This window comes from Delphinapterus leucas, chromosome 8, assembly GCF_059928025.1.
Source record: "Delphinapterus leucas isolate spDelLeu-1000000601 "Yukka" chromosome 8, BTC_Dleu_Yukka2, whole genome shotgun sequence".
Lineage (NCBI taxonomy): Eukaryota > Metazoa > Chordata > Mammalia > Artiodactyla > Monodontidae > Delphinapterus > Delphinapterus leucas.
In genome coordinates, this window is record NC_143136.1 from 34,515,636 (window position 1) to 34,542,461 (window position 26,826).

A 26,826-nucleotide genomic window follows, 5' to 3' on the forward strand; every position below is an offset into this window, starting at 1 on the left:
TTTAATTAATTAATTTGTTTTTATTTTTGGCTGTGTTGGGTCGTCCTTGCTGCGCGTGGGCTTTCTCTAGTGGCAGCGAGTGGGGCCTACTCTTCGTTGCGGTGCACGGGCTTCTCATTGCAGTGGCTTCTCTTGTTGTGGCGCACGGGCTCTAGAGCGCAGGCTCAGTAGTTGTGGTGCACGGGCTTAGTTGCTCTGCGGCATGTGAGATCTTCCCGGACCAGGGCTCGAACCCGTGTCCCCTGCATTGGCAGGCGGATTCTTAACCACTGTGCCACCAGGGAAGCCCCTCCATGGATGATTTTGCTGCAGAGATAGCATTGGTGTGGCCTCAGCCTTGCCTGTCTCCTCCCTTTCCCTGTCCTGCTTCCCACTCCCTGCTGGTTTCCCCCCAGAGCACTCCTGAACAAATCACTGGCACAAGAACCTCCTCTCAGAGTTTGCTTCTGAGCATCTGATGGAAGATAGGCTTTGGAGGGTTTCAGTTTTGTTTTGTTTCAGTTTTGAAGGAAGGAGAAATTACAGCATGTTTTGTATGCTCAGGGGGATGACATGGGAGAGAGGGGAAGGATAACAGAGCAGAAAGGAGATAGAGGGAGGGCTGTGCAGGTGACATCTTTGAGTAAGCAGGATGGCATGTTTCCTGCACAAGGCACTGACTCTTCGGAGTAACACGGGCAGCTCCCATTGTTGATGGGAGAGAAACCAGCGAATGAGGGTTAAGGTGCCTGTGGGTGGGGAGACTTGGTGATGGAAGGTGGAAGTCTCTTCTGATCACTTTGCTTAGAGAAATGAGTGAGACAGACCATCAAATGAAAGTGAGGGGTGTGGAGGATAATAGAGGTCTGAGCAGACAAAAGAAGGTTTAAAATAGTCTGAGAAAGCAAAAGGGTGACAGAACTAGGGAAATGTCACACAATTTCCAGGAAACACCGAACACCTATTTGAGGTTTGTGGTCATCGGCTTTAAGTGAGCCCAGTCTGCAACATTGTGGTTTCACACCAGCCATAACCAAGAATTCCAGTACAAACGTGGAGTAAGCAGACATATACGATTAACCAGCTTGGATTCTAGGACTGAAGGAAAGGCGAGGGTGTTGAGGGTTGGTGCAAGAGAGTGAGTTTAATGATGACACACGGACTCTAGCTGGGTAAAGAGGGAGTAAGGGAGTGAGGGGTGATGTTGACATTGGAAAGATGGCAGATAGGGTCAGTGGACTGACGAGAGGCCCCCGTGGCTCTGAAGACAGCTGAAGGGAGGGTCCTAGAGGAAGTGAGATGTAATTGTAGGAGGTGGTTGTCAGAGAGGGGCACACTTGAAGCTGAGACTCGGGTGGAAGTACAGATATTGGTAATGACAAAGCGTACTGGATTCGTGACTGAGCGGACATGGAGGTTGGGCTCACTTAAAGGGGGTGGGGTAGATCAGGGATAAATGCAGAGTGAAATAATGCGAAAGTGTATGCCAAAATAGAATTTTAAGCGAATGAACTCTTCTTCTTTGTGTGTTCTTGTATTTCCCCAATGTTCTACGATGAACATATATCACTATATAAGCAGAAAACAATTAATAAGTAAAATCAAAGACACTACTCAGAGGTAAAAAGGAAAAACATGTCTTTATTTATGTAAGGCAATTACTACTATTTACAAGTACTCAGTCCACAAAACTCATAAAGTTATCCCATTCTAGAATTGTACCAGTATTTCCAGGCATCTTACAGCATCATTTTAAATAAGACCAAGTGAGAGATGTGAGTTTCACAGTGTATAATATATACTTTGTTTCAAGAAATTCTTATTTTAAAATGCACATATATTGTTCTTTGTTGTATTTGCATTTGCACTAAGAAACCCTGAAATTATCTATGGGATGAGGAGGACAGAGGACCGGGCAGGCAGTGCACAGAAATGGGGGCGAGACTTTTCTTGAACACCCTTTCATATTTTCTTATCTTCGAACAACGTAAAGATAGCACCTATTCAAAAATAAATTTAAACAGTAAAATTTAATATCATCTAAAAATTTTAATAGAAAAACCCTCTTTTAAATTTTCATACATGCAAAAGTTATGTTAAATACAATGTTTGTATTGCCAAATGGGTCTTTCTTTAAACAGGAAATTCCCTTATTGCTTTTTTAAAAGGGTTCTACTTTCAGAAATTTAGTTTCTGTTTAAAGATACAAATATTTCACTATATTTTTACCACATCTTTAAGAGCAAACTGCAGACTTTTGACAAGACTCAGACCCTACCAGAAAAAAGTTAAAAAAAAACTTGTCACATACAACATATACCTCACCAGACGATAGTTACCCTTGCTTGGTAGGTCTCCAGAGTTTAGAACCCGTGGTTCTAAGTACATTCTAAGGCGGCAATTCAAGTCCAACAGAGAAAAAGATAATTAAAGCTGTCTGCAGGTGAAACCAGATGGCAGGATTGCAAAGCAAGAGATACACAGGATTGCAAATCCTCCACTAACAGCTGTGCAACTTTGGTAAGTTTAACATTCTGAAGGCTGGACCACAGGGTCTCTCAAATCCATGACTCTGTGTGTGGTGTGAGTTCCCTCTGCTGGAAGAGTTAAGGGGAGGGATGGTGAAGTAGAGTCTATAGGGTTGAGAGGATGGATTGGAGCAGGTTTCTAACAGATTAACCACTGACACTTGACAATAAGCTGAGAATCCCCAGCCATGGACCCTAATCTATGCTACATTTAAAAGTGCAATGTAAAGTTCATCACTTTCTGTGGGCACCCGGATGTGAGCACAGAAGTTATGTGGCGGTACTCAAATACGAGGTGGTCATACGGAAGAGAAGGGCACTTGTATTAATTTTTAAAGATTACCCCCACAAGGAATGACAACATTTAAAAATGACAACATTTAAAAATGAAGGGCACTTGTATTAATTTTTAAAGATTACCCCCCCACAAGGAATGACAACATTTAAAAATGACAACATTTAAAAATGAAGGTGGAGGACTCTCAGACCCTGAAGATAAATCCACAAAAACCTAAGGGCCCAAGAATTTCAGGTTGAGAACTTGACTATGTCACTCAGAAAGTATCCGACCTGGAAAACCTTGTTAATCCGATATGGCACACAAGTCGTCTATAAAATGAGGTAAACGTCTACTTGGTTCACCTCAGCGGAGACTTGATCACTGATCTTCAGCTGCCACTCAGCCTATTCACTGTTGTGTTAAACTGATCAGTCTGGTCTGATTGGTCAGTAACCACAATGTACTAGTTGCATATATGTTTAAATTACCTGAGTACTGGGGGAATAATTATATTGCTAAGGGAAATGCCACGATATCAAACCTGCCCACCACCATGGTGAGTCCCTGAAGCAGATGCCAGTAGGATGCTATAGTGACTAATAGTCCTAATAATGCTATACACCGGTAGTATCATTATTAAATAACTAATATTTGCATAATACTCTATCAAAAGTTTTCATGTCTTTCATTTTGTTTGGTAGAAGCCAAACTTTTGAGCGATAAAGAGAAAAGAAAAGAAAAAATTAACTACAGCTCTTGTAGATTGAACAAAACTAAGCAAAATATACAGAAAGCTTATTCCATCTGCCATTTTCATCATAAATGTCTGGACAGACAACGGCCGTAGGCACTGCCAAATGGTTGTGATCAATCACTTCCTTTTGTCTCTGGACTCTAAATTCACACACACACACACAAATACAGACAAGGGCCAAGTGTGTATATGCTCCATTTAGGAAAAATAAGCCCAGAACGATTGCACTCCTGCTGTCTGTATAGACCCATGACTCACAGGCATACATGTCTAGTGATTCCTCACATGCTTGCTGGAGGCCTCTGTAAAGAAAGTTCATGGAAAGTTTCCTGATTCTAGAGTTTAACCCTACACAAGCACTAAGTTCCAGTGAAACAGAAATATAAAATAGACCACAGGCCCAGGACTTCAACGTCAAGCCCCACATATTTCTGACGCAGGAGAATTCATCACCTGTGTTGCCCAGCTGGACTCAGAACCAAGAGCTGGCCTGGTTGTTCCTCAGTCAGAGAATATCAGTGGGTGTTGCTACTGTTGATTTGAAGCTAAAAGTCAGCAGGAATTAGATGCAAAGGAACTCAAACTCTGCTATTTCTATTAAGGTTACTACCAGAATGCTGCTACCATGGGCCTTATAGGCACCACGCCACAATTAGATTTAAACCTTAATCCTCCCAACAGATAATACTTCTCTACTATATAGATAAGGCTCAAAAAACTAGCTTGACTTAGTGTCTCAGAGCAAGGAAATCACAGAATACAACAGAAACCCAAGGCTTCTCTCTCCAGACCCTTTGCTCTTTTCTTTGTACCAAATCATCCTTCAACTAGCAAAGGACTGTTCAATGGCCAAAAGCTGTGTATATCCAATGGGACAAAGACGGTACCCCCCAGCTGTTAGCTTTGACTTGTAAGAACAATGATTTTGGAAGATCATCCTGACATACATATGAGATTTGTTTCCTTGGTCAACCTACATTCAAATCCATGTAATTACTAGCTACATTATAACAAGGTTCTTATGAATGTTTCTCATTGCAAATTTGCCAGACATTAATCTGACTTTCATAAAAATAATTATAAAATCAAGCATCACTGAGTTATTTTTTCTTCATTCCCTGACATCTTTCATGAGCACCTACATATCCAAGAAATGTTCCTAAAGTCCTGTTATGACCCATGACATTCCAGTTCAGTTAAGTGGGAAATAAAATCCTGTAAACGATAGCTGGCTGGACGTTGTAGCAAATCACTCTGTCTCCTTGGGCTTTAGTTTCTTCATCTATAAATGAAGTCATTAACCACAGGACTTTCAATCTCCCTCCTTCCAGGAACTAATGTTTAATTCCTTCCAAGAATTAAAAATTCCTCTTGAAATTAAAAAAAAAAAGTTCAGTACATAGGAGTGTTGACAACCTTAATTTTTAAAGTATCAAGGCTTCCATACAGAGCCTCCCCCTCCAGAAGGCATAGCCAGACACAGCCTGGCCAGAGAGAGCAACAAGCCCTGTGAAAATCTTCAGTCCCTGAGGCCGCCTCTCTCTTCATCACTTTGGGTCAGAGGAGCAGAGCGTGTTAGAGCTAAGGCAGGGGCTGTTGACTACAGTCAGCTGCCAACCCTGAGGACTCTGACCAAGAGAGATGCTGTGTGCAGATTTAGTCCTGATTCAAGCCTCACCTGAAGCCACTCTCCGCGTTCACGTGTTTTCAGGTGAAAGAAGCAACCAATTTTCTTTTTTGCTTTAGTTAGTGTGAGGTGGTTGTTCTGTCAGCGATGTCTGAAATGTCGTGACCAACATGGAATTTAATACAAGGTTGTAAAGTTTGTGCTCCCAGAGCAGCTGAATGTGTCTGTCTTCACACTGAGCTGTCATCTTCCGAGAGCCAACCCTGTTCCCGGCCCAAGAGAAACATTGCCTGCAGAAACACCTTCCTTACACTAAAGCAGGAAATGGGTGTGGCATAGATCAAATTTTAGGGGAGAACAAGGAGAGGGTCATTGAACCATGATCTCATCATTATCCAGTGTCCAAAACAAGACCATTCAGGGGGGACACAGAATTATAACAAGGGGTGAGCATATACAGAAGGGAAATCTAAGCGCAGTGAAGGCCACGAACAGTGGTTCTGAGCTAAAAGGAACCTTAAAATACACGTTTTACTTCACAGATGCATAAACCGAGGCTAATCACTTTTATCTCGGGGTGCACAACTAAATTCAAGACTACAGTCCAAGGCTTCAACAAAGAAAGTTTTCTACCATTTAGACTTATCCAAAAAAAACAAACAGATTTTGTTGTGTCAGAAAATAGGGCATGTTCTTCTACTAGAAAGACAGGTGGAGGCCAGCTCACTACCTGTCACTGATTTCTATGACGGGTGGGAGGTTGGAAGCGATGCCCAAAGGGTCGTTTCAAGTTTAAGCATCAATCAAAACTTTCTACTATAGTAAAAGTTCTTCCTGTGGCACAGGGAATACTACTTTTTTACGTAGTGTGAAAGCAGGCTGAGGCATCTGTTTTTTTGTTCCGTGTTTGTCCACTTGTCGACTCACATCATCGTTGACAGCAGTGAGAATGGATAAGATATCTTCCTGTCTGCAGGCAGAAAAGAAAATATATTTTCAACCAGGAGATAGAAATCACATACCAGGTCTTAGAAAACAGATTTTAAAATACGTGGCTTCTTCCCAGTCTAGCATGCCAAGATTCTAACTGGAATTTTGCCAAATATAAAGAAACATTTTTTCCGAAATTAAAAAAGAAATGCTAAATTATATAAAATTTTTCAATTCTGCAGTCAGTATTTAAGAACATCATAATAATAATCACACCTTGCACTTTAATGCACTTAGTCCACAAAGACATTTTGCATAGAATTATTTTTCTGTGTTCTTCCTTCAAGCTGGTAGGTAGGTAGGTAGATAGAGAGAGAGATAGATAGAATAGGAGGTGATAGAACTATATATATAGAGAGACTACTATTAATAATACCCTCTCTATTCTAGGTTTTGGGAGGGATAAAGGGCAAACATGACACAATTCCTGAACTTAAACACTTAGAATACAGACATGAAACATGTACCAAGGATAGCAGAGAGACAAACTCCATAATACAAGGCAGAATGTGATCAACACCGCATGAAAAGTAGGTCAAAGTTCCCCTGCAAATTCTGAGGAGAAGACAGTGCCTCTGGCTGGGAGAAGAAGACAAGACTCCATAGAGGAGGCAGAATTTGATCCAGAGGGCATTTACCAGAATGTTCTGGGGGCGGGCAATACATATCACTGGAAGCAAAGCATAGGCTCTGGAGACAGAACTCAAGTTTGAATCGTGCCTTCATGACTGGTTCTCAGCACCTGCATCCTGCATCACACTAGCTGTTCTCTCTGTCCCCAGATCTCCCTGTGGCTGACTCACCATTCAGTCTTACTTGAAATATCGCCTCAACCAGGAAGCCTTCTCAAGTAGCTCTCTGCTCTACACTCCATATCATTATCCTGTTTTGCTTTTCATAGCAGGTATTACTTCCCAAAATTATCTCACTAATTCATATGTTCATTTACTTACATTTTTATTATCTGCCTTCCTGTCACTAAGTGGTAACTCCCATGGAGAAGAAATTTTGTCTCTCTTGTTCACAACGATACCCCAAACCCCCAGCTCAGTACCCAGACAGTAGGCACGTAGCAGGCCCTTGATAAATAGTGCATTTTCCCTGATGCCATAGGAATTGGTCTTTGATGGAGAGGTTGGTAAAGAAGAAGGAAAAGCCAAGGTGACTCAAGGCTCCCATCCTGGTTCCCAATCCTGAATTCCCAGAATTGGAACTGTTCCTAGCAATGGGGATTCAGGAGTAGGAACCCCTGGAGAGGGCTAAGAAGATGAATTCAGGACTGTGCATACTGAATGTGAGGCCCAAAGGCAACAGAGGCGTGGGATGTCTGGCAGGCTGTGAGAAATGCATGGGACTGACCCGAAGAATGAGGTTGACTCAACCCGGCACTCACTGGTCCAGCAAATGCTTATCAACCTCAACAATGTATCAGGTACTGTGTCAGGTGCCGAGGATATAAGGTTAAATGAAACATCTCTGCCTTTCAGAAACTCAGAGATGGCAACTTGGGAGATGTTTTCATGGAGCTGCCAGTGGCCGCCAGGTATAGCTAAAGCTGCCAAAAGGGGCTATAGAGAGACAGCAAAGGAGAGGGGCTGGGGCAGAACCTTGGTGAATGCCCATTTCCATTGTGCCAGGTAAAGAGCATGTGACAGAGACAGAAGGAAAGTTGTCAGAGCAGTGGCAGGAAACCACGGGTATTATAACGCCAAAGGCAGCACACGGGCATTCAGTAAATGCAAGTGATTGATACTAAATAAATGAAGGAACAAATAAAAGGCCTCCCTGCCTATACTGATGCTGTTCCCTCTCCCCAGAATGTCTTTCACCCTGATTATTCACCTAACATCTATTTGGCATCTCTAGAAGCTTCCCCTGATCCTCCAAATCTGGGTGAGGTGCTAGTTCCATATGGTCCCATAACACCTATGCTTTACAATGTATATTTACCATAGGGAATGATCTTCCCCATATACTTGTCTGTCTTTCCAGATTGTGAGCAACTTGAGGACAGGGACTGTGTCTTTTTTTAAATTCTGTATCTTCCTTTCCAGTTACATGCCAGTGCTCAATACAGGTGTGTTGGATGGGTGGATGGATGGATGAATGGATGCATGGATGGATGCATGGGTGGGTGGATAGATGGATGAACAGGTAGGTGGATAGATGAATGAATGAACAGGTAGGTGAATGGAACAACTCAAAACTCTCACCTTGGGACCAAGTCCTTCAGATGATTATACAGAGACTGGATATACCAGCTACCTTCCTCCACGTGCCGAAAGGACACGTAGCCGGGGACAGTGGCCAGGCCAAGAAGGAAATCCGCCTCAACGGGAATACTGTCTTGAAGGGAAGGGGGCACGTGCTCAGGATTTACTGCATCTGCTTCAATGGATACGGAAGGTTGTATTTCTTCACCTTGACAGGCCTGGATGAAAAAGAGTTTGGGTTTGTGAGCCAGAGCGGGACACTGCTGGGCCGTGAAGTGAGACATGATCTGCCGGATGGGAATGAGGTTCCCATCAGAAGAGTAGACAGCTCCAAATTTCCCATGGGTCAGAACACAGAACACAAAGCAGTCTCCATCAGCATGGCCTGGATGAGTCCGAAAATACTGCAGAACCTCCTCTAGGTGGCCTTTAGTCACATTGACATAAATATGCACCCTGAACCCAAGCCACTGAAACACGCGCCTCAGGCACTCTGTGAAAAAGGAGAGAAAGGGGAAATAGTGAAATGGAGGGAAATAAAACAAAATGAAGGGGTGAAACAATGCTAGTAGTTATAAAAATCTGCATAGCAAATAGGCTGAAGCTTTGGGTGTTTTTTCTACTTTCATAACAATAAAATTTTACAATTCACCTGACTTTTTATAGTAGCCACAGTGCTACCACAATGATCCTGTGAGTCAGCAGAGGCCAGAATTTTATCCTATTTCACAGATGAGGAAGCTGAGGCCCCATGAATCTCCCACATGATCACAAACCTGGTTAGTGGTGGAGGCACAACTCTAACCCAGGTTGTCTCATCTGACCCAGGTGCTCTCTCCCAACCAGAGTCGTAAATGGTCAGGGACTCTGGTCACTCTTTAAGCAGGTCAGTGACCCCAGGAGCTATGGTCTGAAAGTCTGTGTTCCCCCTCAACCCCCAAGGTGAGGGTATTAGGAAGTGGAGCCTTTGGGAGGTGCTTAGGTCATCAGGGTGGAACCCATTAAGAAGACCCCAAAGAGCAATCTTGCCCTGGCCGCTGAATAAGGTTACAGAGAGAAGACGGCCATCTGGGAAGTGGGCTCTCACCAGATACCAAAATGCCAGAGCCTTGATCTTGGACTTCCCAGTCTCCAGAACTGTGAGAAATAAATGTTTGCTGTTTAAAAGGCATCTAATGGTATTAGATGCCATCGGATGGACTAAGACACCAGGAATATACAGGAAGCTTAGAAACATTTCTGATATCATCCTTATATTTACATGGAAGATAAAAACTACAGAAAGAGGGCTTCTCTGGTGGCGCAGTGGTTAAGAGTCCGCCTGCCGATGCAGGGGACACGGGTTCATGCCCCGGTCTGGGAAGATCCCACATGCCGCGGAGCAGCTGGGCCCGTGAGCCATGGCCGCTGAGCCTGCGCATCCAGAGCCTGTGCTCCGCAGCGGGACAGGCCACAACAGTGAGAGGCCCGCGTACAGCAAAAAAAACCAAAAACCCAAACGAAAAAAAACTACAGAAAGAAAATGTGAAAATAAAAAGTGATTTTAAGATTTCTAACTTGCATTTCATGCACTTCCAGACTTTCTTACCAGCATCTTTATTGGTCCCTGGTCTTTTTGACAGTGAGGTAAAACTGTGATTATTGACAACAACACAATACCCTCTGTGTTTCCGATCCATCCTGTACACAGCTGTCTCCTTGAAAGAAGAAGAGATAGGAACCACTTATTAGGGAATGCTTATTTTAAGGGTTTAATGTTTCTAACCAACCACTCCATTTATCAGTACCAAAGGCAGAGAGTTCTCAAGACCCTGGTCCTGATCTGGAATTAACGATTAATTCCAAGGTAGAATGCCAGGTCCTCATTAAAACTCAAACTTCACCTGTCTTGCCTGCAGAATGTGAATTCGCAGTGTTAAATAATAAAATATGTATTTTTAACTTTGGCAAACCCAGAGTTTATGCGAAAGCATCTTTCTTGTTGGATTAGCAAAGTGAAGAAAGCATAGGTAAGGATCTAACAAGACAACAAAAATATCAAATGGTAATTTGTTTTTTAAAATGGTAGGATTCTGGAGTGATCTGATTCCTCCAAAAACAGAGAAATCTCTTTTGTAGAGATCACAGTGTGAATTTTAAAATATGTGCAATTGTTTTTGAAGATTACTGTAAATAGCATTTGATTACAAATTAGCTGAGTTGGCTTCAGCAGGGCCTCTCTGTGGCTACAATGATCTCCTGAAAACATGGTACAGTTTTGATCCAAGCAGAAAAGAAGTGGCTTCAGTCGATGAAAAAGAAATTCCCCTCTCTGCATATTTCAAAGGATATGCATGACTGAAAGGGCAATAACATCACCTCCATAGGCAAAGGTCAACACACTTCTGATTATTACAGAAAAAGGCGAAAAGAACAGAGACAATCACACAGAGACAGGAAGAAGAACCAAGATAGAAACAAAAATCTGAGCCCACAGAGTCCTTAAGGGCTGGACCCTAGTTGGAGAAGACCTGAGGAAACAGTGCAAACCTTTGTGCTGGTTTCAGAAGTTAGAGTGTCAACAGATGATCCCAACATCTCCAGGGAGACCGGGGTTGCTCTGTCACCTAGAAAGACAAGTACTCAGACTCTTTACATATCTTTCCCCAAACACTTAGATTTCCTTACAGAGGATGGGTTGGAATCAGCTCAAGTGTTTCTGGTTAAAAGTTTGGTTGGGTTGAGTCAACATTTATCTGTCACTGGGTAGAGAGAGGCTGGGCAGACACCAAAAAGAAAGAGCGGGGTGGCGGGGGGCGGGGGGGGGGGGAAGGCCCAGCGACCCAATTTGGGCAGAGCAAAAATCACCACAGCCCTGGGATCAATTTAGTCATGGCTTTGGCATTGGCTGCGGACTGCACTGCTTTGAAGTGCACCTGCAAACTCTCTGGTTCCTCCGGATAAGAATCCTTCGTAGAGAGAGGAAGCCAAAGATGAGTTGTCAGAAGACAGTAAAGGGAAAATGTGACTTGAAGCTTTTCTTCTCCCACACACGACTGGCAAGTTTTCAGTAGAATCCGGAAGCTCTGCCCTTGTCTGTGAGGCCTGAGTTAGCTATTAACACGGTTAAGGGTCAGTCCTGGGCACTCAGCTCAGGCTGAGTAAGTCCAGGATCCTCCAGACCAGAGAACCTACCAAATGGGACCCCCGCTGCAGTCCTCCCGCGCACCTGTAAATTCTCCCTCCACGTGGGAGAAGGTAACTCTCCAGCAAAGACAGGTCTCAACTTTGAAACGGCAGAACTGCAGCACTGAAGGAAACCTGCTTGTTTTTCAGAAGTGAAACCACTGCCTGAGCTCTTGTAGCTGCAAGGGGTTAGAGCCAGGTCCTCAGAGGGTGTGCTCTGGAGTCAGACCGCCAGTTTCAAATCCCAACTGCACTCCATTCTAGCTGCGTGACCTTCAGCAAAGCACCAGACCTGTTGGGTCTCAGTTTCCTCATCATTAAATGGGAATAACAGTGGTACCTATCTCCAGGTGACTGGATTATTAAAGGAGATAAGTCCTAGGAAGCTCTTAGGACAGTGGCTGGCACATGACAAGAGCTCAGTAACAATAATTCTCATCCATATCATATCATGCAGCCTCCCAGATAGGCAGAAAGACAAAAGTCCCTAGGAAAGTGGGGTGTATTGGACTCTGAAGTTTAAATTTCCAGGAAAAAAAGAAATGAGGAATGGACACATCATAGAGAGAACACCAGAACCCTGATTGTTTGTAAGCAGTTTAGCCCAGTGGTTTTTCAAGGTCATGGTTGCTGGGCAAGGATTCAGAACATTAAACACACTGTTGCCAAGTCCCTCCCTCTGACCGCCTCTTTCCCTCTGAAAAATACAAGCAGCATCTGGAGCCATACTATTCTACAGAGTCTACATTCTGCTCCTGCCGCTGCAGCAGCTGGCCTGAGGGCTTCTGCCCGCCAAGGGCTCCGTCCCTCCCCACAGAGGGTGACCTCATTCTGAAGGGTGGAGGGAGACCAGCTCTGCATTCCCCAGATGCTGGTAGGCTAGGCTTTCCAAGTAGAAACCACCCAGCCCTCGACATCCGCCCCCATGGAAAAGCCTGGTATAATCCACACATTCAGTGGCTTGCCCTGAATTAGAACAAGAACTGAATTCTCCACTAATGTGTAAGCCTTCTCCCAAGTCACCCCAAATTGCTTGGTATGTATCAAATATATCTATTACTGGCGTACTGATCCAAGTTATAAAAAGTGTATTAGAGGGAATTCCCTGGCTGTCCAGTGGTTAGGACGCAGCACTTTCACTGCAGGGGAACCCAGATTCAATCCCTGGTCAGGGAACTAAGATCCTGCAAGCCACACAGCGTGGCAAAAAAAAAAAAAAAGTGTATTAGAAACACCTACCATTACTCTGTGCATGCTCATCTTGCCAGGACACCTCCTGTTGAGGCAAGAGGAAATTCATGAATTGCAGGAAATTCACACAGTTAGGGTAAGGGCTGAAAATCTAGGCTTGATTCAGAGAAGAAAAAATACCTGATCCCCAGCCATAGAAAAAGTCACTAGCAGGTAACAAGAAAAGAATCAACTTCGTCCTTCCAAACGGGAAGGTTCACAAAGACACAGCGGCAAAAGTATATGACACATACACAAAGATATTTATTCATTGCAACATTATTTGGAATAACTGAAGACTGGAAATAACCCTAATGTTGACCAACAGGGAGTGGTCGAAAGAACGACGGTTCATCACACAGTGTGGTAGAAGGCGGAAGACCATCTCCCCAGGAGATACAGTGACATGAAAGAAGTAATGTGAAGATTGGTATTTAGTGTGCTCCGTCTTTCATAATAAAGGAGAGATACGAGTGGGTTTTTTTCAATAGGATAAATCAAAAAACTAATAAAAATGGTAATCTATGGGGGGAGGAGAAGCAAGGCAGGGAAGCAATGCAGACTTCTCTGAGTGTTCTCAGTAGTTTTTCCTTTTAGTTTTATAAAATTAAATACAAAATTGAAGCACAGTTTAGGGCCTTTGTGTTTTCTGCAGCCACTCCCCATCCACTCCATTCCCACCACCCCCAGCCCTTAGCCTGCAGCTGAAAGCCCCAAAGGGAACATGACCACGACGTTTTGGGGAAGGACTGACCCTGCCACTGGCTGTGTGGTGGGAAGTACCAGGACATCTGTTTGACGTGACAGGCAAGTCACCCCCAAGTCACTGGGGGCGCCTCCCTGGTGGAGCCCACCAGGCTTCTGACTGCAGGAGGGCGAGCCAGACCGGAACTGCACTGCCTGACTCCCAAGCTGCCTGTGAGAAACGGAAGTCGTTTCTAAGGGGTGTGGCTCAGCCTTAATCTCTGAAGTGCTGCTGTTCCGGGCTCTGAGGGAACAAAGGCAAAGTTGTTTAGTTTCACTTTCCAGAAGACTTCCTGCCTTTCTTTTTGCAAGACACATTTCCCTTTCTTCTGCACCCTAGAGTCCTCCTCAACAGCATCCAAGGGCCAGGCAGGCTGTTTTCTGGGTTTGCACAGTTGGTTTTGAAAGCAGCTGAGTGAATTTTCTGGGATTAAGGGCATCACAGATACAGCAGTGGGCTCAACCCATGCATCTCCAGGCCCCAGGTTTCTTTGGTTTGTCTCTTCCCTCGTGCTGATAAAATCAGCCAGAAAAAGGACTGGGAATAAGCTTTAGGGTCTGTCTGGCTCTCTTTGTCTGAGAATGTTGCATCCCCTGTTGATACCTCCCAAGTAGCTGTGTCAGAGAGGAATGAATGAATGACCCATTGCCTGGCCACACTTGGTCTTCTTTCCAGTGTTTTCCAGAGGGGTCCAGTAAGGCCTTAAAAAGCAGCTGTTGTTATGTCTCCTCGTTAGAGGGCATGCATGTCTTTAAGAAAAGGCTAGGACACACAAAGAAATATTGATTTGGTTTTTAAACAGATTAGAGGATGCTGCTTCAAATGCAGTTTCTTTTTGTTTCGTTTTGTTTTACAACCTAACTGTCCATCGACAGATGAATGGACAAAAAAATGGAGTATATATTTGTACAAAGGAATATCATTCAGCCCCAAGAAAGAAGGAAATCCTTTGCCATTTGCAAAAACGTCGATGAACCTGGCAGATGTTAGGCCAAGTGAAATAATCCAGACACAGAAAGAAAAAAATGTATGATCTCACTTACATGTGGAATCTAAACTAGTTGAACTCACAGGGTAGAATGGGGTTGTCAGAGTTTTGGTGGGGTGCAGGGGTGCAGGTGAAAAAGTGGGGAGATATTGGTCAAAGCGTACAAAGCTTAGGTATACGGGATGAATAAGTTCTGGGGATCTAATGTACAACATGGTGACTGTAGTTAACATAGTGTATTGTATACTTGACACTTGCTAAGAGGGCGGATCTTTTTTTGCTTTTAACTTCTTTATTGGAGTGAAATACAGTTTTGATAAAAGAAATTTTCACATATTGAGGAACAGGGAAGTCATCCTGGCTTATCCATGAGTTAACTTGAATTTTATGCTAACTACAACAGCCCGTTTGTGGCCCATCAAGCATACACTGTACACCTGCTTTAATTATTAAAGAAAAGGGCGCACTGACCAGAAGTAAAAAATGTCCATAGTTATAAAGATTAAATGCCTCCCTTCCTGGGACACCAATGCTGGTCCTCCTTTGATGATAAGACCATACCGACTTAGGTGCCAAGGCCATACCGACTTGCTGTGTACATGCTGATCTCTTTTTGTTTTTGTTTTTGAAACCTTGAAGGAAGGTTTCCCCGACTTTTTTGATGTTCTTTGCTCTGACAAGACATAAAACTGCTGAAAACCATGTTTCTCTGGAACAGTTCCTCAGAGTTATCTGAGAAACTGTCTTCCAGGCTATAGTCCTCAGTTTGGATCAAATAAAACCCTTTTCTATTCCTGTTGTAGACTGTTTATTGATTTGTTGTTGTCAATAGTTTCTTCTCATTAAATGCAATTGTTGGCAGTACTCTTTTATATAAGAAAACCTTTCAGGTACATATGAAACATGAGATAATTTACTAAGTTTTAGTTTATCTGTCACTTCATGGAGAGAGACTCGTGGCCTAGATAACTTTTAAGACACCTTTCAACGCTGAGAACCTATAAGCATGTGTGTAACGTGAGGTTCTGCCCTCCAAAGCCTCCTGCACTCCCAGCACCACCACGGCTATTCTCCGTCTTCATCTGGCCATGACCAGAATCACCCAACAGCAACAAAACAGCAGCACTTCAGAGGTTAAGGCTGAGCCACACGCCTTAGAAACTACTCAGGTTCTAGGAGGCAAAGGGGAAACTCCTGTGTGTGTGTGTGTGCGCGCACGTGTGCGTGTGTGCGTGCGCGCGCGCGCGTGTGTGTGTGCGCGCGCATGTGTGTTTTCCACTTGCAAATCAGTCTCTGAGCACAAAACCAGGTAAAAATGTGGGCAAGGGACGGAATTAAGCTGAGTAGGCAAAACAACTTTTGAGGGAGAAAAGAGGACTCCTGCTTACAGTAAAATGCTGAGTGGTAACATAAATGTGGAGAGAATACTGGAGTTTGAAAATCATTGCTTTTCAATCATGCAAGAATCATCAATGGATGCTCAATCTAAGGTGACATTTTAATTCATTTCAAGGGAAAAAATAGTAACTTCATAAAATTAACTATATAGTGAAGAAGTCAGACAACATCTGGACCAAATAATCAAAATGTAAATCATGAATAGGGAGCCAATGAACACCACATGCCTGCAGATGGGATGCCCTGAGAAAGATATGGTATCATTGATGTAATATTCTGGCCAGAATATACAGCTTGAACCTAAACATGAGGTAACACCACTCACACACACACATGCACACACACACACACACACACACACAAAGAGGAAAATTCTATTTTTTTAATAAAAGGTGGTGGTGGTGGTGACTATATTCTTCAAAAGTGTCCATGTCATAAAAGAGGAAGAAAGTTGTGGAGATGAAAAGATTTAAGGAGACTAAAGAGACATGACAACTAAATGCAATATATGATCCTAGACTGAATTATGTACTGGAGGGAAAAAAGCTATAAAACCTGTAAAAGTTATTATTGGGTTAACAGATAAAATTGAAATATGGACCACTGACTTGGTGAAACTTTTATATAATTTAATTTAACTGTACTATAATCTGTAAAACAATATCCTTATTATTATGAAATATACACTGAAGTATTTAGGGGTAAAGAGCCATGATGTATGCAACTTACCCTTAAAAAGTTCAGAAAAAATTATGTGTGTGCGTATACAAATAAAGAGAGAGCACACAAATGATAAAGCAAATGGGACAAAAGTGACAACAGGTAGGTGAATCTGGGCAAACAAATTTTGTATTATTCACATTTTTTCAACTTTTCTATAAGATTAAACATACTTCCAAATTTTAAAATAATAATTATAACTGTAAATATATGACACCATGAAAATAGTAAAGAAGCTATGAAAGAATTTTTTAAGAATTAAAAAATAAAACTTCCAGGGTGGGAGGGAGACGCAAGAGGGAGGGTATATGGAGATATATGTATACATATAGCTGATTCACTCTGTTGTATAGCAGAAACTAGCGCAACATTGTAAAGCAATTATACTCCAATAAAGATGTTTAAAAAATAAATAAAAATAAAAAACTTCCAAAACAGCCCAATTAAAAAATGGGCGAAGGACTTGAATAAACATTTCTCCAAAGAAGATATACAAATAGCCAACAAGCACGTGCAAAGATCAACATCACTAATCATTAGGGAAATGCAAGTCAAAACTACAATGAAATACCACCTCACAGCCATTAGGTTGGCTACTATCAAAAACCAAGAAAATAACAAATGTTAGCAAGGGTGTAGAGAACCCTCGTGCCTTGTTTGTGAAAATGCAAAATGATGCAGCTGCTATGGAAAACAGTATGGTGGTTTCTCAAAAAATGAAATATAGGGAATTCCCTGGCAGTCCAGTGGTTAGGACTCAGCACTTTCACTGCCCAGGCCCAGGTTGAAACCCTGGTCGGGAAACTAAGATCCTTCAAGCTCCGAGGCACTGCCAAAAAAAAAAAAGAAAAAAGAAAAGAAATATAGAATGATATATGACCCAGCAATTCCACTTCTGGGTACCCCAAAAGAATTGAAAGCAGAGTCTCAAAGAGATATTTGTACACCCATGTTCATAACCAGTATTATTCACAATAGGGAAAAGGTAGAAGTTATTCAAGTGTCCATCCATGGATGAATGGATAAACAAGGTGTGGTATATACACACACTGGAATATTACTGAGCCTTAAAAATGAAGAAAAGTCTGACATGGATGAACCTTGAGGACATTATGCTAAGTGAAATAAGCCAGTCACAAAAAGACAAATACTGTATGCTTCCACTTATATGAGGTACCCAGAATGGTCAAATTCATAGACAGGAAGTAGAATGGTGTGTGCCAGGAGCTGGTGGGAGGGGGAATGGGGAGTTAGTGTTTAATGGATATAGTTTCAGTTTTCACGATGAAGTGAGCTCTGGAAATTGTCTACACAACAATGTGACTGTACTTAACAATACTAAACTGTACACTTAAAAATGGCTAACATGGTACATTTTATGTTATTTGTATTTTACAACAACTTTAAAAAAAATTTATGTATGGTTAAGATGGTCAATTTTATGTTATGTGTATTTTACCACAATTAGAAAACAAAACCAAAAACAAAAAATTCCAGGGACAACCTAACTTCATTGATGCTGACAGATGTCAGCAAAATAGAACTGCCAAGCAAGATGGGAATAAACATAAATCCCAGGGAAGAATGTCATGTGTCTTCCAAGAACCATGATCATGTTGTGAAGAATGGATTGCAAATTCTCCCAGTGTTTCCCCCTCTACCTACCCTACCTTTGCTGGGTACTACAGGAGCCCAGTTCTTGTCCTCTGGGACCCAGTGCAAAGTAAAACTGTGAGGACCCTTGTTCACACATTATCAAGAATTTCAAAACAATGACAGCTGAGCATTCAAAAAGTATGGGCCCTGTGCGATTGAACAGGCTGTACGCCCATGAAGCCGTCCGTGATCGAATCCCACAGATAAGAACAGAACCATTTCAAAGCAACCCAGTGGTGTACTGGAGTAAGCTCTAAACAGCTAGTGAGAACCAATCATTAGATTTTCAGAAATTCTGCAATACAGTTAATATCAAGTTGGTAACTTGAAATCAGCCATGGTAGGAGTATTTACACCAAATGCTACAAATCATTCTCTCTCTCTCTCTCTCTCTCTCTCTCTCTCTCTCTCTCTCTCTCTCTCCCATTTGCAGTGAAGCTGGTGGTTACACATTTACCAACACACCAATGAACCTACCGGCAAGGCTCCAAGCAATTGCTTAATGTCCGAGTGGCAAAATAGTTCTTTCTCTCCTTGATGCAATGACTCAGTTTCCTTGGCTACAGGAGGTGCCCGTACCTGGGAGGCTGGGAATAGAATCAGATAGAAAAACAAAACAATCACCTTCTGACTAGTGGCAATCCGAAATAACCCATCATCATAAGAAATTATGTTATAGGGACCTGTAGATTTGTAGTGGCATTTGCTTAAAGAGGCCGACATGTAGATATCGAGAAAAATGTGAATTTATAAATTATTTTTATCATTATATTTTCATTCCTTATATTATGATATTTTGTTCCCTACTATTTCTATTATTTTTGTAAGTTAATTAGTTCCTTAAAATTACTGTATACTTTACTAAATACCATTTCAGAACTTACAGTGCTCAGTGTGTCAGGTAACTGCTAAATAAAGATTACAAAAACATTACCTCAAGAAATAAAACCAGAACTCAGACTGCAATAGCAAAAAGAAAACGAAAGAAAGAAGCAAAAGAAGGTAGGAAGAGAAGGAAAGGAAAAGAAAAACCATTTAAAAGTGTTGATTAAATACATATGTTATATACATAAAATATGTCTCTATGGAACCATTAATAAAAATAAGCCGTATCTGTGTTATATACATGGGAAAATGCCAGATATATTAGGTGGGAAAAAAGCAAGTTATGGAATATGATTAGCATGATCTTAGTTAAATATGTATTATAGGTATCTATCTCTCCATACATGCATACACACATGCACTTATCTCTATATAGAAGAAAAGCTACAAACATATACTCCAAACAGGGGTTCTCTCTGGGGAATGGACCAGCAGTGGAAGAAAAAGAAGAGAAAGACTTTACCTCCTACACTCTGTATTGTTGTCATTATTTGAATTTCTATTTAATTTTATTATAATTATTATACATTATTTTTAATAATGAATTTAAAATATTAAAACAAACACCAAGGCTCAGGAAAACTCAGAAAGATATCCAGGCAGTCCTTAAACAGAGCTTGTGTCCTAATCAGGTACAGTGGGCTTAATCTTTCCACTCACCTCACTTACAGAAGCCTAAAATCTGCATAGCTACTCTCTTTTCAGTCCTTTAGTCCTTCATCCTAAATGGCAGAATTATGCCCAAACTCTCAGAGGACTGTAGAAAGTCAATATTAAAATACTGAGACCTATGATATAATAATAAATATCCATGTGGTCTCTGCCCCTTTTCCTGGCACACAGTTCCTAAAACCCTACACTCTCTTAAGTGATTGTCTTTTTGTATGCTAATGACATGACTGGTGGTTGGGGACATCCTGATAGCCTCAGGATGGGGGCTGGTTGCCAGGGGACCCAATCAAATGATCAGAGGGTCGGAACTTTCAGCTTTACTCCCAGAACTGTGGAAAGGGGACAGGGGCTAAGGTTGAATTAATTACAGTGGCCAATGATTTAATCAATCGTGCCTACGTAACAAAGCCTCCATTAAAAACCCTAACTTAGGGCTTCCCTGGTGGCGCAGTGGTTGGCAGTCCGCCTGCCGAGGCAGGGGACCCGGGTTCGTGCCCCGGTCCGGGAGGATCCCACGTGCCGCGGAGCGGCTGGGCCCGTGAGCCATGGCCATTGAGCCTGCGTGTCCAGAGCCTGTGCTCCGCAGCGGGAGGGGCCACAGCGGTGAGAGGCCCGCGTACCAAAAAAAAAAACCAAAAAACCCTAACTGAGGGACTTCCCTGGCGGTCCAGTGGTTAAAATTCTGCGCTTCCACTGCAGTGGGGGCACGGGTTCCGTGCCTGGTCAGGGAATTGGGATCCCGCTGCCAGGCAGTGTGGCCAAAAACAAAAAGAAAAAACCCTAACTGAGGGGGTTCAGAGAGCTTCTGGGTTGGTGAACAAGTGGAGGTGTTGGGAGGGTGATCCACCTGGAGGGGGCATGGAACTTCCATGCTCCTTCCCCCATGCCTTGCCCTTTGCATCTCTTCCACTTGGCTGTTCCTGAGTTGTATACTTTGTAATAAATCAGTAACCTAGTAAGTAAACTATTTTCCTAAGTTCTGTGAACAGTTCTAGCGAATTATCAAACCTGATGAAGGGGTCATGGGAACCCCTGGTTTGTAACCAAGTTGAACAGAAGCTGTGGGTAATCTGGGGACCCACTACCTGAGATTGGTGGCTGAAGTGGTGGGGGGAGTCTTGGCGGACTGAACCCTTAACCTGTGGGATCTGCAATAACTGATGAGTGTCAGAACTGAATTAAAACACAGGACACCCAGTTGGTGTCTGCAGAGTTGGAGAATTGCTTGGTGTGGAAAAACCCACACCCCTGGGTTCAGAAGTGTTCCAGAATGTTGTTGTGAGTGTTAGTAAAGGAAAACAAGTTTTTTCTTTCAACATCCAAAAAATGATCATACAGCATGTAGATTATAGAAGAGAAAAATCAAAATTAGAATTCTTCTGACTGGGAGCTATATTCAATATCTTGTAATAGCCTATAATTGAAAAGAATCTGAAAAGAATGTGCGTGTGTGTGTAACTGAATCACTTTGTGTACACCTGAAACTAATACAAGATTGTAAATCAAAGAGAAAAAGAATTCTTCTGATAATAAAGCTCAGTCCTCAAGACTCACTGAGGCAAATGTAAACATTTACTGCCTAGAAACTAGAGAGGCTTCTCCAGAGTCCAAATAGTCAAAATAATCTGGCCACCTGCCCTCTGTCTATTCTGTGTGGAGTACTGCATTACAGGAAAACGATGATATGATCAGAAAAAAAAAATCTCAGCATTCAAAGTTCAAGTGAGGATTTCAAATATACTTTCAATATCAACTCCCTGTTTTTAGTTCTCACTTGATGACTTGATGGTTAGAAGAGCTGTTTTTAGTCCTCATAATTTTTACTTAAAATATACATTAAATTATCCATTGATTTGGTTATTGTTTGAGATTTTATCAAATTAACAACAGTACATTTTGTTCCTCGACTTATTTTGTGTTAATAGAATTCTTAGAGAAAGTTTCCTTTTGCCTAGTTTTGTTTTCAACCAGATAAATTTGCACACTATGTTGAGTCTCTGAACTAAAATATGGGTGTGGCATATAAGCTTCATGAATACAATCCTGAGTGTTTACTTTTAGCTTTTGTTTAATAGTGGAGGAGTGGACTCAATAAACCACAAATATTCAGCGTATTGACACATGGTAAGGCAGCCAAGTTTGATTTCTGCCCTATGCAACTACTTCTACATAGTACCACAGCAATACTACCTTTACAAGCCTGATTAAAAACAAAAGAGAAAGAAAAAGAAAATTCTTCTCTGATAGTACTTTACGAGAATATGAAAGTTTTCATGACTTTCCTCTCTAACAAACATATTCATAGCAATGTGTATTGAATGCTTACTCTGTGCCAGACATGCATTTTATAGGAATTACCTCATTCAATCCTCAAAATAAATTATGAAGTAGGTACTATGATTAGCCCCACTTTAAAGATGGGAAAAGTGAGACACAGAACAGCTGAGGAAAGGGCCACTGCACCATTAATAAGTGGAGTGCTGGCAATCTGACTCCATGGATCTCACTCTTAATTCCTGTGCCATCATGCCTCCTTCTTTTTGATGTTATTTCATTCAAAACAATTTCTTTTACAATCACTTCCATGTAAGAATCAGAAGAAGACGTTTGTCTAAAACCACTTTCCCTCATTAGAATATAAGCTCCAAGAAGGTAGAAGCTTTGCCCTATACCTTGCTGTAGCTCCAACTTCTAAAACTGTGCCTAGTACAAAGTATGCATTCAATAAACATGTGTTAAATGAACAAATGGGGAGATTTCAAAAGAATATTATCAGAGTGATAAGTAAACATCATACATGGCCAATTGGTTTAAGAATTCCCATGGTTTGATTCGAGCAAGCAAGCAAGCATAAGCTAGTTACCTTTCTCTCTTTTATATTTGTCTATCTTTCTCATAAGATTAGGTACAATTTTTTTGCAGAGATCCTCCAGTAATGTCAGATTATCTTCATCTATTTTCTCTTGTTTCTCCAGATATGCCAGGAAACTTAGAGAGGTCTGCAAGAGAATCAATGGAGTCACATTTACTTGCCTACTGATTACCCACTGCAGTAATAAATTAGGTGGAGAGTCCATGCAGGAAGACTTCAATAGTAGGGGGGAAGAGGCATTATAGAGATTGTAAATCTCTATACAATCTATATTAATACCAGATACCAAACACACATCACTCACTAACTACTCAGAAACAATCCGATGAGCAGATGCTATTATATCCCCATTTTAAAGATGAAATAACTGAGGCACAGGGAGGTTCAGTAAGTCGTCCAAGGTCACAGAGCCAATAAGTGGCAGAGCTGGTATTTGAGTCCTGGCAGCCTGAGGCCAAAGTCTGTCTCATTAACAGATTAGGGCAGCAGCAAAACAGGAGTACCAAAGAAAAGAGAAGAAAATGCTTTGAAAGAATTTTATATTTGGTATTTTAAAAGAAAAGCATATCTTAAGCACTCTTGGGAAAAACTGCAGATTGGCTAGTATTATTTTAATATTGAATTACATATGAGGTGGAAGTCACCATAATCTTTTCAGTGATAAGGACTTCTCAACCAATGTATTAACCTGGTTATGAAAATATGTATATGAATAAAATTGTGTTAGAGCCCACAGAAAAGAATAACTAATCAGAGGGACTTCCCTGGAGGTCCAGTGGTTAAGACCCTCATGCTTCCACTGCAGGGGACACGGGTTCGATCCCTGGTCGAGGACCTAAGTAAGATCCCACATGCTGCGCAGAGCGGCCAAAAAATAAATAAATAAAATAACTAATCAGAAAGTGAACAGCTAAACACTTGCTAACTGCATACATAAGCATCAGCAGGATGGAAAAAGGGGGCCGGGGAGTCTCCAGACATGCTGGCCAGTTGAAAAGGGACCGTATGGTCAGGAATATTGAGGAGGAGACCTGCGTACAAACTCCGAGTGAAAGCTAGGCCACAGCTGGAACAGCAGGCTGGTATCAGGCCATGAACGAACACCGAGGGGTTTGGGCAAGTATCCCATGGATGAAGGGGTTCCAGCAGGAATTTTTAAGGAGAACAGTGACATGAACAGGTTTGTTTTTAAATAGAAGTCTTGGGGATAGGTTGGAGGAGGAAGTGGGCTAGAGAGAAAATATCAGCAGGAAGATTAAATGCTCCAGTGAAGAGATCAGCACGGCCTGGTCTAAAGCTAGTGGTGGAAACGCAGAGGAGGCACTGGATTTGGGCTTTTCTGAGGAGGCACTGGATTTGGGCTTTTCTGAGGTATAATTTGGTGAGTTGGGAGGTCAACTGGAGTGGGTGAAGAAAGGAAGGACGAGTCGAAGATGACTTCAAATGGTGATGCCCCTCGTTTCTGCCTGACTCACGGGCTCCACAGAGCAGGTGTCACACGAGCTGCACATGGGAGGTGATAACGTGAAGCGCATCTCGAAAGATCACCACACCTTCACTTCCGACATGCAGAAGGGCCTTCCAAGCAAAGAAAATCAGATAGGGAAAATGAGAAACTAAAAATCTGGCTGTGAGCAGGCTCATGGTAGTTTCGGCAAGAATAGTTTCGTGGGAATGAAGGAGGCTGAAGCCATCTTGGAATGTGTTGGAGTGTGACTAAGAGTCACGTCAGTGGAGAGGGAGCGTGTGTGGACAATTCTTTCAAGAAGTCTGGCAGTAGGACTTCCCTGGTGGCACAGTGGTTAAGAATCTGCCTGCCAACGCAGGGGACATGGGTTCGAGCCCTGGTCCGGGAAGATCCCACATGCCACAGAGCAGCTAAGCCCGTGCATCACAACTACTGAGCCTGCACGCCACAGCTACTGAGTCTGTGTGCCACAACTACTGAGCCCACACGCCTAGAGCCCATGCTCCGCAACAAGAGAAACCACTGCAATGACAAGCCCACGCACTGCAACGAAGAGTAGCCCCCGCTCACCACAACCAGAGAAAGCCCGCACAGCAACGAGGACCCAACTCAGCCATAAATAAATAAATAAAATAAAGACAAATAAATAAAATTAAAAAAAAAAGAAGTCTGGCAGTAAAGAGAAAGAAGATAGAGCAGTAACAGAAGGATGAAAAAGGGTTAATGGAAGAGTGTGTGTGTGTGTGTGCGTGTGTGTGTGTGCGTGCACGTGCGCGAAATGTGTTTTCAAACAAGGTACTCAAAATGCCAATAACCAAGGGAAAGGCCAGAGTTACAAAGTCTTAACTGAGTTCTGTACTAATCTGATCAAAAAAGAGATTATAAATTTTCAAGACATTCCAGAGACACATAAGAGAACCAAAAAGGCAAAGAAATGTGTGTGTCCTCACCTGCAGCGCCAGCACACGAACAATCTGCCCAGGAAATAAAGCAGGAGGGGGGGGGAGTAAAGGAAGATTCAACCAGAGCTGATCAGCTGGGCAAAGGGGTCAGAGGGAATCCCCGAACAAGGTTCTACCATCGGTTTATGTGCAAATGAGCTCCCACTGAAGCTCAAAACAGAAACTCCTATCTTGACTGCATCCTACCAGGAGGAAGAAAAAGGGCTAAAGCGTGTTTCCAGAAGCAATTTTGGAAACCCATTATACTTTGTACAAAGTGTATTAGATGTTGAGTCAATGACACCCTCCATACACACACACACACACACACACACACACACGAACACCCACAATATAAATGGAGTCTGCACATTAGTTTAAGAACACCACCCTGGCAAATATTAGCAGAAATTCTGAAACTCTTGCTCTGCATCTTTGTTAAAAAGATAGGTTTGGGTGTGGTTTCCTTTACAACTAACGTTCTATGTTGATTGCTACATTGAGAACGGATATCCTGACAGTTGTTTGGGTCACTCAGGATGTGTGAAGGCAGCTATGTTTGCTCTAAGTTTGTGTGAAAGCTATCAAAGAGGAAACCTAGAACACGCTGCAGAGGTCGTTTCTGTTCATCCAGAGAGACCACGTGAATTCACAATTCTTCCTTTTTGGCTGAGAGGTATTCAGGCCCTCCTCCACTGGCTGGTAAAGAATTTATTTCTGTGATAAAGTCTTTTGCAATTGCAATTGCAGGTAATGCAGTCCCATTAAGCCCTGGTATGGAAACACATCTGGGTTGCTTAGAGTTTGTCCTTTACGCACTCGAGAAGGCTGGCCTGATCACAAAGCCCAATAGAGATCAACCTGGATTATCAGGTGTGTAACACAGCCACAGTTCTGGCGTGAATAGTTAGATCTCCTTCAGAATACAGTGAGATCATTTGGAATCCAAGAAGGGAGTGCAGTTTTCATGAATTTGTCCAGGACATTCCACAGTTTTATGCCACAGCTAAACACAGTAACTTCTTATTTACTGTTGTACGGAGTGAGAAAAGCATAAAATCATTTGGCTACTTGGGCATGGGCCTTTGATGATTTAAAAGCTAATTTAGCAGGGGGGAGAAATGTTTGGAATGATCCTGAACAATGAAAATGTTTCTGAAGCCACAGATGCCTTTAAGCAGAGGTCTAGGACCTGTGGAAAGGCCCAGAGGAAGAAATACATTCCCCAGCTTTTCTTAGTGGGAAATTATGGCTCGGTGTTGAGCATATCAAATGCCCCTCTCATCCTCCACCACACTGTGGGGAGTAAGGACTTCTGTGCATGACAATAGGTGTAACAATAGAAAGGGGTCTCTCTTTTTATTTATAAACCCAGAGACTGGAAAAATTATGAGAAGATGCCCAAAGCTGGGAGATAATTTTATCCGAATATGCTGGAGGGTTTTTCAAACTACAAGAATCTCTTCTGATGTTGAGAAATTCTACATTTAAAGCAAAATGCTGTCATTTGAGTATATAACCACTTTGCACCAACATAAACTCGAGATTGCATCATCCCATTCATTCATGCTTTCATTCGGAGCACCATTATGTAATTTTGCAATGTTCTGGGGCTATAATGATAAGTAAGACTCAGTCCCCATTCCCAAGGATCCCACAACCAATCCTTAGGATAAAGGAGCCTGGAGAGAGAACCAATGGAAAGACGCAAGAGG

At 42.3% G+C, this 26,826-nt stretch overlaps 1 protein-coding gene across 1 annotated transcript in view; it reads right to left on the minus strand.

Annotated features, from left to right (window-relative positions):
- Nucleotides 1-1,600: 1,600 nt before the first annotated feature.
- The window catches only part of CASP10 (caspase 10), a 30,081-nt gene continuing 4,855 nt past the window's right edge, over nucleotides 1,601-26,826 (minus strand). The window contains exons 4-10 of the mRNA XM_022567401.3: nucleotides 22,694-22,829; nucleotides 18,751-18,860; nucleotides 12,776-12,812; nucleotides 10,901-10,977; nucleotides 9,960-10,068; nucleotides 8,372-8,864; nucleotides 1,601-6,138 (exon numbers count right to left, since the gene is read on the minus strand). Coding sequence (XP_022423109.1) covers nucleotides 5,985-6,138; nucleotides 8,372-8,864; nucleotides 9,960-10,068; nucleotides 10,901-10,977; nucleotides 12,776-12,812; nucleotides 18,751-18,860; nucleotides 22,694-22,829 — 1,116 coding nt within the window. The 3' untranslated portion in view covers nucleotides 1,601-5,984. The remainder of the gene's footprint in view (nucleotides 6,139-8,371; nucleotides 8,865-9,959; nucleotides 10,069-10,900; nucleotides 10,978-12,775; nucleotides 12,813-18,750; nucleotides 18,861-22,693; nucleotides 22,830-26,826) is intronic.